The sequence below is a fragment of the Eupeodes corollae genome, chromosome 1 (genome assembly GCF_945859685.1).
Source record: "Eupeodes corollae chromosome 1, idEupCoro1.1, whole genome shotgun sequence".
Classification (NCBI taxonomy): Eukaryota; Metazoa; Arthropoda; class Insecta; order Diptera; family Syrphidae; genus Eupeodes; species Eupeodes corollae.
Window position 1 is genome coordinate 51,859,658 of NC_079147.1, and position 16,884 is coordinate 51,876,541.

Consider the following 16,884-nt stretch of genomic DNA (forward strand, 5'->3'; position numbering starts at 1 on the left):
CGTTTCAAATATTTGCAAAATTTTCACGATTTGTGAATGTACTGCATTGTAAAACTGTATCAGATTGTTCAAAGACTTATTCAATTTATATGATTGGTGTGTAAATAATAAGCTATTTTTAAATGTATCTAAGTGTCAGAGTCTTACATTCTGCCGTCGTTCATAAGCTTATAGTATGATTTTACACGAATAACAAAAACAATATCCATAGTATGAATAACACCGATAAAAGTTAGAGTAGAATCTTACTATGGATGGGTTTTTGACATTTATACGAGTCTCGATTGGATCTTATGTGATTTCGTTCTCAAATGTTGGTACGATTGATATTGGATTTGTATCTCGATGGCTGTTTTCATTGAGTAGTTGTGCATTTGAAATTATGTATGTGTTTTCCATTGGGGAAAAAAATCAATCTGTTACTATTGATATTATTTAGTTTTGTTAATGAAAATGGACTAAATGGGCTTATTTTGCAAAAGAAAACAATAGAAAAAATAATTAAATTTTGCTAAGTTTCCACCAAAGGTTCATCTCAGTATAGATTAAATAAATCTTTTTGGTGTTTCCATTGCACACGAAGATTTGAACATTTTTAAGTATGACAGTACTTTCTAAAATGCAAATGGTGTTTCGATGTGTGAAGTGCAAGTGAGATAGTTTGATTCAGGTTAAACAATGAAGAACTGAATATATAAGAATATTCTACCTTCTCCATGTCTATTTTTTTGTAATTTGATTAAAACAAAACTAAATTTTTTGTGCACACAGGATTATCTCCTCAAATTTTGACTCGACTCCCATCTTCGACGGGAATCATGTCAAATCAAGCTTATTTCAACTTGATTCAGGTTTATAAAGAATTAAGGCGATCTTCAAGCTCGCTTCAATACCACATGTTAAGGTAACAATCGAACAAGCCTCCCCCATTAAGCAATTGTTAAATGAATTTTTTTTTATAGAATCTCAATTTCCAGATGTTTTCTTAACATTTCTTCTTGAAAATTGTCCATTTTATTAGTTTTAGTTAGTTTTGCTTTATTTTAACATTTGATTTTTTTTTTATTATTATTCTGACAGATCTTCTATCAGTTGTAACAATTTTTAAATACAAAAATCTAGCTACTGCGGATCGTTTTGTTGGCAATGTTGGCAAAAAACGCACTTATTGATACCAAGTTTGAAGTCGATATATGTGTTTGTTCTCAAGATATTAGAGCCGAACATAATTTTGCATAAATTTATGGTTAAATTTTATAACCTCGTAAGTCGAAAAATTTGCAAAATATTATTAATTCTAAAAATCAGAACCATCATTTGAATTTTTCATTTAAACAGTAATAGTACGAGATACTTAAAAAGAATATCTACCCTCATCTGTTATTACTTTTTCAAAGAGATCAATTAGAAAGCCAATTTGCATTTGGTTTGCCTAGCTATAACCTAGCTCTAAATCACTTAATATTTCAGTTTATTTGAGTTCTATTACCCTCATCTGATATTTACGAAAATCGGGTGTATGATAAAAGTAAAGGTGGTTCTGCGGAGTAAATATACCTTCACCTATTATTTATTTGACTTAGGTAAGTATAGAAAACTGATTTCATGTGGCATCGAGTCGGTTTTTGTTTAAAATAAAAGCACATCCAAATATCCGCGTTATAGCAAAGAGTTGCCTTACCAAAAGCTGACATAACCCACAGTTGCATAAATTTGAGATTTTAAGTTTTTAGTAAGTGTAGAAAATTCATCACATCTCGTTATTTTATCAATATAAATGCTTCTTCCATTTACTGCAATCCGTGTGAAACATATTTATACACAGGTTTCCGCGGTCCAATGTATACAAATAGAATTATAAAAAGAGGCTGGGATGCGACCCACACTGATAACTTACCATCCCGTCTGTAGACTTGTTTTGCTTAAAAGTTTGTAGGGTTGGGTTAAAGAAGTTGTTTCTTGAATTATTCTTAAAACTTTTAATATTACCATCACTATTTTTCATATAATGAAATAGTTTTGTTTGAATTTTGTTAAATAGATTTCTAGTAGAAATCTACTTTCTAGTAGAAATCTACTGAATATCGAAGCAATATTTTCTGTGAAATAAAAAAAGTTTGCAGAAGGATCGAAAGTAAGTTTTTACCAAGTTTTAGTATTGTTTTTTTTTTAGGTTTTTTTGAAAAAAAACTGTCACTTTTTTTTTATAGTTAGCGAACACTGATTGGAAAAGAGGGAAGCGTTGGATAGGAGGTGTCGTTGTACATTGGTTTTAAATTTCTGAATAGTGCAATGACAGGGAAAGATAGAGTGTGGCAAGGCGTTCCACATTCGAGCAGTACGGCTAAAAAAGAATCTCTGTACCGCCGAAGTTGGGCTCAAAGGTAAACTGATGGGTATTCCTAGAAGCGTGGGTATTACGGTTAAATTGTTTAAGGGGAGGAATGCAACCTGCTATTTCACTAGAGCATAGTCCTTTTAAATAACGGTATATAAGGGTGAGGTAAGAGTTGATGATATTAATGTCACCAATTATTTTAAAAGCCCTTTTTTGAATACTGTCCAAGTGGCTTAAAAAAGTTACTGGAGCACCAGCCCTGCAGAGGTGAGAGTTATATTCAAGTTTCAGGCATATTGGGTTTTGTAGATAGTAGCCAGATCAGACGGAGAGACAAATTTCTTGCAATGTCTCAAAAAATCTAGACATCTTGCGGCATTTTTTAACATCGCGTATGCACTTTCCGAGGATGTCAAGATTTTCCGTTTCGTTGACGCAAGACAGCGTTTTAAATTCCACACGATTTTTTATTCCCCATTGTACAATGCTGTGTAGGTCGGAATTTAATGAGGTAATCATATTTTGCCGTTGCAGTCCCACATCCGAAGAGGAGGGTTGTGAGCCTGGAAACGAATATGAATAGCTAAGAGTGATATCGTCAGCGAAACAATGTATTGGATTAGAAGTAGCAGACAGGAGATCATTTATAAAAATGAGGAAGAGAGTCGGAGACAAAACGGAGCCCAGGGGCACACCAGCAATTATATTATGGGTTTCAAACTTGAATCCGTCCAAAACAACTTGTATTGAACGGTTCGAAAGAACATTTCTAATCCCACGAAGATGAGATTCGTCGATACCGAAAGCAAGCATTTTCGATAAGAGAGCAAGATGCCAGACTTTATCAAATGCCTTTGAAATATCAAGTGCAATAATCTTACTTTCTCCAAAACGATGTAAAGATTTGCTCCACTATTTGGTGAGATGAACCATGAGATCACCAGTGGACTTATTGCTACGAAAGCCGTATTGCCGGTCATTAAGAAGCTTTCGTTCCTCAAGATGTTTCTTAAGCTGATAATTAATCAGCGTTTCCATGACCTTAGAAAGAAGAGACGTTAGTGCTATTGGTCGGTAATTTGTGGGAGAAGAAGATTCGCCTGTTTTTGGGACTGGGTGAACAAATGCAGTTTTCCAACTACACAGAACGAACCAGAATAGGATAGATGGAAAAGCTTATGCAGTGGTTTAGATAGCGTGGAAGAACACCTCTTCAGAATAATAGCCCATCTCGCCACAGTTCTAGTACAAAAAAAAAATTGGTCCCATAGAATCATTTACGCGTTCAAGAACTGGGGGAGTCATGACACAATCTGGTAAGATGGAATTTTCGGCGAACCGCCTTGCAAATAAGTTGGCTTTATCAACAGAGCTAACTAAAGGAGTGTCATTGACAGCGTAAGAATCGAGGATGAGGAAGAATTCCACATGTTTTTTAGAAATGACCAAAAATTCTTACCGCCTTTGGGACATTGCAGTATTTTTTGCCGTAATTTTTGGTCATGTAAAAATTTACTCCTTCAAATAAAGGCGTTGCAGGCCTTCCTGGCTTGCTTAAACTTTTTCCGGTTTCCTCGGTTGGGTTGGCTTTAAAACACGGGAAACTCACCCCTTCACCTTGAAAACTCTTTGCAGCTCGAATCGAACCATGATTTAATACTTTTAACCCTTTTCGGGATAAACGTCACTTAGATTTTTCTCAAAATTTTACTCAATGTTGACAAGATTATTTTTTAAAAGATTTAAGTAGTTTAAAGCCAATATCTCAAAGTTTTAAAAAGATATTTGAGTCGAAAAACAGCTTTTACCAACTTTTATTAATTTTTTACTTTTTGTAAAAAAACTGTCAATTCGATTTTTCTCAAATTTTTTAAGAATGTTGACAACAATATTTTTAATAAGTTAAAATTAAATGGAAGCCACAATCTCAAATTTCTGAAAAGATATTTGTGTCGAAAAAACAATTTTAGTCAATTCGATTTTTCGCAAAATCTTACCAGATGTCAAAAACATTATTCTTCGTTGCACTTAATTGTTTTGGATATGAAATCATATTTTAGTCGTAAAATTTTCGAGGTGACAAATTTTTTTTGCAGTATTTTTGATTTATGAAAAAAAAAAACCTTTGATTGATTTTTTTTCCAAAAATATACTTGTTTGGTATTACGTTACAATATTTAATATAAAATTTAATTTAAGTCTCTAGCGTCATTGGTTCATGAAATCTTTAGGGTTAACCAAAATGTCTCGTAGGTGGCCAAAATTCTTAGCAAAATTATATTATTCAATTTACAGCTTTGTTTCCATTACTTTAAAACTCAATTAAAAACAATTAAGCTTGTAGAACAAAAGCTTCGAAGACTCATAACACTTTAACACTAAAAGTTTCTGCCAGATTCATATACTCAATAGATGAGTTGCATATATTTTTATAACAGGAAATAATATTGAATGAATTTTTGAGTTTTTATAAAATGAAGTAAATTTCCCTAATTATTAATTACTTGGACTTAGTACTTTTTAAGTACAAGTACTTTTCAAGAATAAGTACTTTACAAGTAACTGAAAGTAGATTTTAGGTACAAATATCTTTAAAGTATTAGTATATACTTTTGAAGTACAAGTATTTTTCAAGTACTTCATAATAATTTCAAAGTTAAATTTACTTGATAAGTTGGTACTTAAAATACTGATCAAGTACTTAAAGTACTGCACAGAAACTTAAAGTATAGTAAAACCTTATGGTTTGTACTTGTCGTCAAATACTTACATACCTATATATACAAGTACTTGAAAATTGTTGAGTAATTTCACTTTAAAGAAAAGATTTTCTTTAAATAGATAAAGAAAAGATTTTCTTTAAATACTTTCTTTTTACTTAACTTAAAATACAAATATTCACAGGGGAAAATGTATAAGATACTTACTTGATCAACTTTGAGTGGAACGACCTCTTTGCCAAACGCGTAGCACTTTGTCCAAAAAGACATTTTGTTTGATTGTATAGGAACATCAGTTTAAGATTTTGTTTTTACACTTTATTTAGAATTTAATTAAAAAAATATTTCGTATCACGTTATAAAATGTCACACTGTAAGGGAACAAAATTTTTTCATGTATCTATCTTATTTTTCCCACTGTCTCTTTCCAATTTTATGCATTTAAGTTTAATAGAATAAAGACTTTCGAATCTGTAATTTAAAAATATATGAGTACTAATCATGACGTTTACGTACATCTTTGAGAAAATGGATAGTTCAATAATTCACAAAGTACGAAAAATTTAAACTAATTACAATTAAAGTAATTTTTTGTTTTGGTTATCATATCAAAAGGAAACCACGAAGAAATCATGACGTTGGGTTTGGTCCTATGTCAATGTCAAGTTAAATTTCACAAGAACTGACTAATATTAACATTAACAGCTGCTGCCGATGGTCACGTTTACCCTTTGGAAGTCTATTTAGATTCTTTCAAAATGAATCAGTCATTATTCCACGAATTTGTTCATTTATCTGTTGTAGGGGGTTCATTTCTTTAAAGTTGACGTTCGTGAATTCCTAAACGTAGGTATCTACAAACGAGAGTAAATTGATGGGTGGCAAGAAAAAAACCCTGATGTAATACATTCACATTGATTCGCAATGCAAAAAAAAAACAAGTTAAACTCGTCTTCGAAATTATTTCCAAAAAATAAGTTTGACAATCCAGTTTTGTGTTGGGAATTTGAGTGATAAGCTCTACGCGACGACTTAACTGTCAGGCCACACGTTATGAATTTTAATTGATAAAACTGTCACACGTCTCTATTGTGAGTGTGATGTTTTGTTTTAATCTTAAAATATGATTCTTTTCTATAATTTTTCGATGCTATAATTATGGGTCAATGACATAAATGTCAAAAATAATAAAAAATACAAATTATAGGAAAACTGATTTAACATTAACCTTGAAAAATGATATTATGATAACTTTTTAAATCACCCATAAAATCGGATGAGTAGTTCTTTTGCCTTTCTTTTTTTTACTATAATTAAATCAGAAGCCGGAATAACGTGTGACGCCGGAAAAAATGAGAATGATTAATTTAATGTAGATTTACTTTCAATTTGAAGTTGAAATGTCTAGACAAAGTTATTTGGAGAAACAATGTTGTTTGACGTTTTTGAATTCACGAATAGGACTGACACATTTTTGCTTTTGATGAAATGTTGTCTTTTGGGTAAGTATTGTTTTATAATCTCATTAGCGATTGAAATACAATGACAACGAGGGAAAGAAAAATCAATAAAAAATGTTATTTGAGTGATAGTGATATGGGCTGACAATGAATTGAATTTTAGTATAGTACAAAGTTTTTAAAGATATGAGAGTTCGTAGGTTCTTTTATCTGAAATTGAAATTTAAGTCCATTTTGATTGATGGTTTTTGAAGTTTAAAAAGAAAAGACTTTGGTCTCTTGATTTTACGATATCAATTTTAAAGGTTTGAAATTGAAAATCGAAAGATCAAATTGTTTGAAATTGCTGCAACAATTAAAATGTATATAGAAAAACATATGAAGGTACTTTGTTTGAAAAATATGGATAAGTGAAAAGATTTTTGTATGTGTCATAAAATTAAAATCCAAGTTTTTGAATGGAGACACATTTCCAAATCTCTCCAAAAACTGTTTTGATCTCTTTTAATTTTTAAGAATTAAGACTCCAATTTTTATAATTTAAGTAATTTATTTTATCAAAGGAAGAGTTTTGATAGTAAAATATGAATTTAGAAAGGTGTTAAGAGCTATGGAAAAACAAATTGTTCTCAATAAAATATAATATCCCTTATGATTGAGTGATGTTATAAATACGAAAATAAAATATTATGACTTTTCTATTACATGAAATATGAAATAAGATCTGTCATTTCATACATTTTGTTTGCCGTCGTAAATCACTTTAGTTTACTCAGAGCTTAATGACTGAAACACAAACACGCTGCAGTTTCGGCTTCGGCTGACGTTTACGAGTTCAGCCATAGGAATTCAATGCATGCTATCACAATGGAGCTTCGACCTCACGTTCCGTTTGACAATAGTAAGGAAAAGAACGTAATTTAACGTAATGTGACTCGAAACGGAAGCTCTAGTTCAATTATTTGAATATTTCTTTATCTGACAGCTCAACACCTGTAAAAAAATGTCAACAAACAAAATATTGTCCTCTTTGGAGAGATGAAATAATAGAAATGTCATTCAAAGCAACCTCGGAGCAAGGCCATCGTAACGCAAACGAAGCCGAAGCTGAAGCGTGTTTGTGATTCAGCCATAAGTTTTTTGAAGTTTTAAAGTGTTATCAAATTTTCTATAAATTATATTTGTTTTTCAGTATGGGACTGCTGAAAATACACACAATTTTGAACTGTTTCTGACCTTGTTGTAATTGTCTTTTTAGCGGTACATAACTTTAAGTTGGAAACACTTCTTTAACTGGTGGGCGGTGGCTATTTTGTCAGCTGTCAAATGATTTACTTTAAATGTGGTTAGATTGAATGGATACGTCGATTAATAAAAGTGGCCTATTTGTTGTGACGATAATCCTGAGAGATTACGACGCCGATCTTAAACCTTTCTGATCTGATCCCAACTAAATATAAACAGAATAAACATTTGTCAAGTCCATGATTTTGGAGAAATGTCATTTTATTGTATAATAAACACACACCCAAGGGGATATTACTACCCTTATTATACAGAGGCACAGTGTGAGCACTAGGAGACAGGGTTTAAAAGGAGATGTCAATACACATTGGTTTTGAATTCCTTTAAATTGCAATGATTAGGAAAGAAAGAGTGTGGTAAGGCATTTCACATTCGCGTAGTACAGCTAAAGAACGAATCTCTGTATTTGACAGTACCGGCCGAAGTTGGGCTCGAGGGCATACTGATAAGCATTCCTAGAAGCGCGAGTATCACGGTTGAACTGTTTAAGGGGAGAAATGCAACTGCTTATTTCACTAGAGCATAAGCCGTTAAAATAACGGTAAAAAAGAGTCACACAAGATACCTTACGACAATGTTCAAGCGAAAGAAATGAACTTATAATGATATTATCATCTATCAATTTAAATGCTCTACGTTCAATACTATCCAAGAGGCTTAAGTAAGTTGCAGGAGCACCAGCCCAGAGATGGGAATTATACTCAAACTTTGGACGTATGCAAGTCTTGTAGATAACAGCAAGATCAGAAGGGGTGAAATACTTCTTGCAATTGCACGCGGTTTTTTAATCCCCATTGAACAATGCTGTTTAGGTCGGAATTTAATGAACTTATCATATTTTATCGTTGCAGTTCCACATCCGAAGAAGAGCGATGTGAGTCTAAAAACGAATATGAATAGCTGACAGTACTATAGTCAGCAAAACAATGTATTGGATTTGAAGTTGCAGACAGGAGATCATTAATAAAAATGAAAAAGAGTGTTGGTGATAGAACAGAGGCCTGGGGCACACCAACATTTATTTTATGGTTTTCAGACTTGAATCCATCCAATACTACTTGTATTGAACGATTTGAAAGTTAACTACTAATTCAATGAAGCAGGGATTCGTGAAAACCAAAAGCACCCATTTTCGATAAGAGAGCCTGATGCCAAACCCTTTTAAATGCTTTTGAAGTATAAAGTGTAATAACCTTACTTTCTCGAAAACAATGTAAAGATTTGCTCCACTGTTCGGTGAGATAAACCGTGAGATCACCAGTGGAACTATTGCTACGAAAGCCGTATTGGCAGTCATTAAGAAGCTTTCGATCTTCAAGATATTTCTTGAGCTGATAATTAATCAGCGTTTCCATGACCTTGGAAAGAAGGGACGTAAGTGAAATCGGTCGGTGGTTAGAGGGTGAGGAAGATTCGCCTTTTTTGGGAATAGGCTGGACAAATGCCGTTTGCCATCCGCTCGGAACGAGACCTAAGGAGTAGAAAAGATGAAAAAGCTTACGCAGTGGTTTTGCCAGAACACCTCTTCAGAACAATAGCCGGGATACCATCCGGACCAGCGGATTTATGAACCTTTGCCATAATACGAGTTGGAAAAAAGATTGGTCCCATAGAATCACTAACTCGCTCAAGTACCAGCGAAGTCATAACACTCACTAGCAGCGTAAAATTGGCGGCGAACTGCCTAGCAAAGAGATTACCTTTCTCTTAAGAGCTAACAAAGGAGTGGCATTGACAACGAGCGTAGGAACCGAAGAAGAGAAAGAATTCCTGATGTTTCTCACAAATTACCAAAAATTTGTGGTGCCTTTGGGACATTGCAGTATTTTTAGGTCATGTACAAATTTGGTCCGTCGAATATTGGCGGTGCAGCCCTTCCTGGCTTGTTTGAATTTTTTCCGGCTTTCCTCAGTACGGTTGGCTTTATAGCAACGGGAACTTACCTCTTTGGCCCTAATAACCTCTTTACAGCTCGCATCAAACCAAACGTTTTCCTTGGGTCTTTTAACCCTGATCGGGATACAAGTTCTCATTCCCAGGAGAATTAAACTTGTGATCATATCAGCGTTGGCGTCAACGTCACTATCGAGGAAGCATAGTGACCAGTTAAAGATTCTGAAGTAATTATTGAAACCGTCCCAGTTGGCTTACTCGTATTGCCAAACGGTTCTCATAGGAGCTCTTTCTTTAACTAAACAGTTAAAGTTATTTTTTTTGGAACGGCAATTTGCTTCATTTCATAACAATAAGGACTTTCCAGAGATATAATGGAACGCCCATTCCGACGAAGGGAACTCCATAGTTTTTTTCAGTTATCTTTGATTGTCAAAATTGGAGCTTCACAAACCCTTTACTTGAGTTATTCTTAGAGAAAGTATTCAAATATTTCACTTATCACTTTTCACGGAAGGACTTTCAAGTTCTGCAACTTTTAAAAGTCGGTGTACATATGTACATATGTATATGTAGATGTCAATTAATTCAAAACTGTGTTTAAATAATACAAATTTAAATGTCATTTAAATCTGATTTATAAGGAATTGAAAATTCGAAACTATGTACAGTATTTAACAATAAAATAAATAAAGATAAAGATAAAAATATTTATCCGTAAAAGTAGTTTTGACGAACCCAATATTATGGGCGTAAGTGATTTTTTTCTTGACTTTTAATAAACTTTTTAACTTGAACACGAATTTGGCATTTTTATTTGTATATGCAAAGAATTGCCATATTTAAAAAACTTCACTTCAAAAATATAAGGCTGAGTTGATTTTAGTGTAGTGATGACATTCTTCGCTTTAATTTTGTACAACGAAATAAATTTTATTTTGGTGTGAAATAAATTATTTTGACAGAAAAAACTTGACTTAATAGTGAAGGATGTTTATATCGGCTAACTTTTCAGTAAAGTTTTGCAAATGCATATCCCTTTGACAGTTAGTAACTGGAAATTTGTTTTACCCTAAACAATGATAAGAATTAGGTTAAGGCGGCATAAAGGACTTCATAAGCAAAGTCAACTGCATTCTTTGAATGCAAAATTGGATCATAAGTAAAGTTAAGAAAATAAACAAATGCCAGAGTAATGAAGTTTTCCTTATAATTAAATGAAAAAACAAAAATGATCAGATCAGCTTATGTTTTGACATATGCATCAATGAACTTTCTTCTCGATCTTTAAAACGTTATTTTAATTTAAAGGAAATTTGTTGACATTTGACAAATCAGAGACTAAAGAAATGTGTTCTACATTAGTGTCACCTGAACCTACTCAATATAAGATAACACGTTAATTTGACAGTTTCGTTAAATTATCCAATTATTTTGGAAAATTATGACATAATTTTAGGTCAAACTATACATTCATGCTTAGCTCTCAGAGATTTGTGTATGGAGCATGACTTTCTATCTATTTTAGGAATAAGCTACAATTTCTGGCAAAATTAACTAGTGAGATGTTCCGCACGAAGTGAATAACATCCACAGCATTTACTTCCTATTTTTGAATCACTTTTCAAAAATTAAGCTTTGCCGAAAACTTCTATGACGTCGTTTTCTTAACAATGTAAACAAATTAATAAAAGCACCTCTTAAATTGTTTACAAATAACAAAATACTATACGTCATAACAACAACTTAATGTGTATATTCCTTATCAGCTTTTTATTCTTTCTTGTTATGCTCATATACAATCGTTATCAATTTCATTTCCAGTGCCGTGGCTAATATTTTCATTTTGAGGGGATTTCGGTATTTGCCTCTCGCTAACGATAAGTTTGACAAATTACCAGAAACAAATACCATAATATCAATAGTAGGTATTGGTTTGAGAATAAAAACAACAAGTGTATCTGTCAATTTTTGACAGTTCAATTTCAGCTTTCAAAGAAGAAATATTTTGGAGTCACTCTTGACCTATCCGTCAAGAATAATATTAATTTATTGTTTCAATAACAATTAAAAGTCTGCAAACAATGGAACGTTTATTTATATATTTATAAATACAAATTTGCTTTGTGTTTGGACCTTTAAAGATACAAAATTGGAGAAATTTGTACTTTTTAAGAGCGTCATAAATGTCTAATGTCCAAATGAACGTACATTTGTACATATGTTTAAAAATAAAGATACATTCATTTTTCAGTTAAACACTGTGTGTGCATGTGTAACTTGTAATTGTTGTCAACATTTAACGAAACAAGCATTGATCATTTGGCGTTTTTCTTTTTTAGTTTAAAGCTGAGCACTGAGCAGAGCCTGAGCGAACAGAGTTGAGTAGAGTAGAGTTTTGAGCAGAGTATGTTCAGAGCTCTCTGATTTAATTATGAAACTACTTGAGCACTAAACTGTCATGATTTAAAATGTCAAATGTTAGACTGTCAAACGTAAACATTTGGTAATCAAGAAAAGTAAGTCTAGTTTTTTGTTCAACAAAAATGGATAAAGGAATTATTTTAAGGCAAGCATTTAGTTTGTTTTTTGATAATGAAGATGAAGAAAATATTGTGGACATTAATTCAAGGCGAATTATTAAAAATGAGAACTATGCCGAAGAAGTGGTGAAGAGATCCTCCGACAAGACTTTCAAACAACATTTTCGATTGAATCCGATTGCATTTGTTATGTTGTGCCAAGAAGTTCTTGCCATGGAACAACACAATTATGAACCTGGTAGGGAAACTACCGATTTAGAAAAAAAAATATGATAACTTTATGGTACTTAAGCTCTTTACACATGAGCACGACCAACGAATGAACGAATATTCGTCGATTTTGACATTTCTTTCACATAAGAGTTTTTAATTCGTCGCACAGCCGAACAACATTCACCACCGAAACCAAATCAAGAATGACTTTTTTTCGGTTAAGTACACGCGATTATTTAATTCGTTGCAAGTGTGGATAATGTGGAACGCGAATAAAGTTTGACAGTTCGTATTAACTACAGTTTTTTTTCGCGACGAATAAATTTGTTTTCTTAAATTTTTTAATATTTGATATTGAAAAGTAAAAGTATGCATCATAAATACAAACTATATTGCTATCGTTTTGTTAAGAATTTGTGTGGAAATATGTCTTCAAACGTATATAAACTCACATTTTGTAATTAATTTGTCGTTCTTTGGTACTGCTTTAGGCAATCCAATATCAAATTGTTTGTGTTCAGCATTTAACTCCGTATACTCTGCTATTTTATACTGAGCTCACAGAACGAGCCCCGAACATGTTCAGAACTAAAAAAAGAAACACGAATTTTAAGCTCTGAACGATCAGAGCTAAAAAAATACAATTATTTTGTTGACAGTTCGAGCTCTGCTCTGAACGTAAAAAGACAAACAAAGATTGGTTGCATTCAATTTTAGACGGATATGCTGTCCGAATACAAAAATAAAGATCCAAAACAGTCAAGATGTCAAAAAAGAAATCCAAAAATGTCTGTTATTTGTGGGTATCTGACAGAACAACTAATTCAAAATATAATTGATTAAATTATCCGTTGAAAATTTAAATTTACAAAGTAAAAGTTGTTGTTATCTTTTGCCAGCTATCTTAATTTAGGAATCCACATCGTTCAATAAAGCATCTAAAAATCAACACATCCAGAATAGCTTATCCAACAAGAGATTGAACGCAGCCATTTAATCAAAATTGTGTTAACAGAAAATTTTAGATTTTATATTTCTAGACGTCAGAAGCATTTAATTTTTTTAAGTTCAAAGTTGCTGTAATTTTTTTTGACAGTTCGAGCTCTGCTCGAATAGATAGGGTGTCCGAATAAAAAAATAAAAGAACAGCTGGTCAAAAGCGGTTAAGATGTCAAAAAAGAAATCAAAAAATGTCTGTTATTTGTTGGTATCTGACAGAACAACTGATTCAAAATATGGTTGAGTTTGAATTAACCAGAAAATTGATTTCAGATTTTTATGTTTTTTGTTATAAATCCGGTGAGCAATTAAAATAATCCATTGAAAATTTACAAAATAAACTTTACTTTAAGAAATTTAAATCTTTCCAGAAAGTATCTAAGAACCAACAAAAACCAGAATAGCTTGTCCAACAAAAGATTGAACGCAGCTATTAAATCGAAATTGTGTTAACAGACAATGTTAGATTTTAAATTTCTAGACGTCAGAAACATTTATGCCATTTTTACTTGATGTATGAAAGTTGTAAAAACTGATCGTACATATTTAACGAACAAAAATTATCAATCGTTCATTGGAAATTAAGTTTCCAGAAATGCCAGTTTTTAAGTTTCTAAACGTCAGTAATCATTCATTTATGTCATTTTCTTTCGATTTTATGACAGCTTTCAAAACTCAACGAAACGGTTAAAACGCAGATTAGGGTAAATCATACTACGGGCCAATGCAGCCCCTCACATCACCCCTTTCTAGCTACCAGCCTGTATCCATATCGCCATGAACATAAACAAGTTGTTCATATGATTTTAAAAACAACATTCACTAAAATGCAAAAACATGCATCATTTTAATATCCTCATCTTCATTATTTCAATAAGATTATGTGTACATATGTTGTACATAAAGGTTTAAACAGAATATGATGTCATATAATCACAAGGAAGGAAACAATGGAAACTTTTCCATGAAAATACACAATAAAACCGATAAATGAACTTCTGTACTCATTTGTGTATACGTCTCGTCGCCGCGCGCCGCCGTGCCGCGCCGGGGTCACCATGGAATCGAAATTGAATCACAAATAACACCTTGTCTGTCTGTTGCCCTCGCAAAACGAACAAATTTAAAAGTTTGAATAAACTAATTTACTTTAAATTCATTTATCACTTTGTTTTTGTAGTTAATGATGATGACCTTGAACAACAATTTTTTTGCTACTACTATTGTTGTTGTTATTGTTGATAGAAATGATAATAGTTTGATATAAATTCACCAACTAGATATATGTAAACATGTCACGATTTGAAATGCATGTGAGTTAAAACAATGATTGCACACTTTTGGGGGTAGGTTCTATGTTCTATTCTACGTAAGGGAGAGGGTTTGTGATGACTTTTAGAAACGTCAAAAATATTTCAAATAAACAAATAAAAAGACTTCCCCGCCGTACCGTTTCGATTTAAATAACAAATCAAACTATTTACGAGTGAATTAAGAAAAAATAAAATACTGCCTTCAGTGGAATTGAAAGCTCTCTGTTTCTTTCTACAGATTGTGGTACGACCCGACCATTTGCCGCCCTTTCTTTATCTCCTGCGTCATTGTAAATATTTATATTTTTGCATTATTTTTGTAGATTCTATTTTTGTATCTACACGTTCACTGAGCGTATAGGAAATTTTACTGAAACAAACAATAAACAACCAGAACTTTTAGTGCTCTAGGTAGACAGACGGCTGAAGTACAAAAACACATTTTTCAAAATCGAAATATCGCAACTAAAATGAATAAATTAGAAGAACAAAAGTGCACTTACCCGTCATGGCCGCGATGGTGCACCGACTTTTTGTCCCTACACATTGAACTCGAGTTGCCCATCATTTAGAATAGTTTCAAGTATTAAGTATTATGAAAAATGTCTGACTTGAAAATTAAATTTAAGCACCAGCACTTGGAAAAGGTATAAATTTTTGTATTAACTTGATTACAATTTTTTTGCATTCGAATAATTTTCTAGGTTCACTGCATGTTTGAGGTGTTAAACATGTTAAGTCGATTGAATCCAGTCTCAAACTGAACTCACCTGGCTAATTGTTTTCAAGTTACGGGTTTTTGTTTGTTTCTTTCTAATTCACTAAATAACTTTAAAAGTTGTGCAAAAATAAATTAAAACTTGTTATGGTCGGCTCGATGCTACTAGCCAGCTAGTCAGACAGTAAGCCAGTAAGCCACTTAGCCCAGCCAGCGTGCTGCCAAGTCTCCGGCTTCAGGTCTTTATTTTTGTATGGTTTTATGTTTTTTTTTTTTTTTTGAATTTGCAATAATGAGATATTTGAAAAACGAAAAAATAAAAGTGCAATATGTTTGATGAATACGTTAATTTAATGTCCTCCTCTAACCAAAAAACATTCACTTTTTTTATATTTAATTATAGTTGAATGGATTAGCTCAAGATTCGATAGGTAGTATATGAACGTAATCTTTATCACTTTGCTGATGAAAAACAATGACTAATTTTGCTATAGGGTTTACTTAAGAAATTATATGACCTTGCGGTGTCGGTATATACGACTTATGCTCATAAAACTGTAACGGAGTTAATTTGTTGAAGCTTCTACATTTTGTTGAATTGTAGGGTAAATTATGATTCATTTTTCGGTTTGAGAAATTTTAATTTGTTCAAATGAATATGTTTTAAAAGAGTTAAAAATTCGTTCCTTTTGTTACAAGTTGGATTTGGCTCTTTTATAGGCTACTTTTAATAACTACAGTTTTTTATTATTGTTTAGTCTCTAATGCATGAGATTAATGTCAATTTGAATTGACATATTTTAATATTTTGTTCTTTTTCAGCTGTCAATTGAACTTAGGGGCCAGGTATAGTTCATCATTGAACTAATCATTGTAATTCATGACTTTCACGAAAAATGTCTGCCATTGAACGCAAATTTTTTGATTGAGGGAACAGTTATAGGTTAGGTTAGGTTAGGTTGGAGTGGCTGTCCAGATATTATTGACACACGTAGACCTCAAGGGTCCATTGGGATACCACTAATGAGGTTACTCATGGGAGAGTAATGAATTTAAACAAACCATTTTGTACTTTTAATAAAGTTAGAGAGACGTTTTGTGTCAATCGTTGCCAGTTCACTGGTATTATCGAAGAAGGGATTACCGAGAAAGTAATTCCTTCTAATGGAGAGTGCTGGACATGTACATAGAAGGTGTTGGACTGTTTCCTCTTCCTCCTCGTCCATGCAGCTTCTACAGAAGTCATTTGTGTAGACCCCTAGCCTCGAGCATGTCTACCTATGAGGCAGTGTCCCGTTATTACTCCAATTGTAGAGCTTATACTTTGTCTGCTTAGTGATATCAAGCCTTTTGACCGTTTTAAGTCAATACTTGGCCATATT

At 32.6% G+C, this 16,884-nt stretch overlaps 1 protein-coding gene and 1 long non-coding RNA gene across 4 annotated transcripts in view; one reads left to right on the forward strand and one right to left on the reverse strand.

The window, feature by feature from the left end:
- The window catches only part of LOC129942438 (NADP-dependent malic enzyme), a 40,908-nt gene extending 25,392 nt beyond the window's left edge, over positions 1-15,516 (reverse strand). The window contains exon 1 of one of the 2 annotated variants that reach the window (XM_056052455.1): positions 15,288-15,516. In XM_056052455.1, coding sequence (XP_055908430.1) covers positions 15,288-15,352 — 65 coding nt within the window. In that variant the 5' untranslated portion in view covers positions 15,353-15,516. Of the gene's footprint in view, positions 1-5,265; positions 5,512-15,287 lie in introns of those variants that run through there. The other variant, XM_056051732.1, reaches the window with a different exon arrangement.
- LOC129944303 (uncharacterized) lies at positions 14,902-15,625 on the forward strand. Of its 2 annotated transcripts, none has more exons than XR_008781459.1 (3): positions 14,902-15,028; positions 15,108-15,431; positions 15,489-15,625. It is a non-coding gene; the product is annotated as an uncharacterized LOC129944303 (long non-coding RNA). The 2 variants fall into 2 exon arrangements; XR_008781485.1 differs by having other exon boundaries at positions 14,942-15,074; positions 15,188-15,431.
- The last annotated feature ends 1,259 nt before the right edge of the window (positions 15,626-16,884 follow it).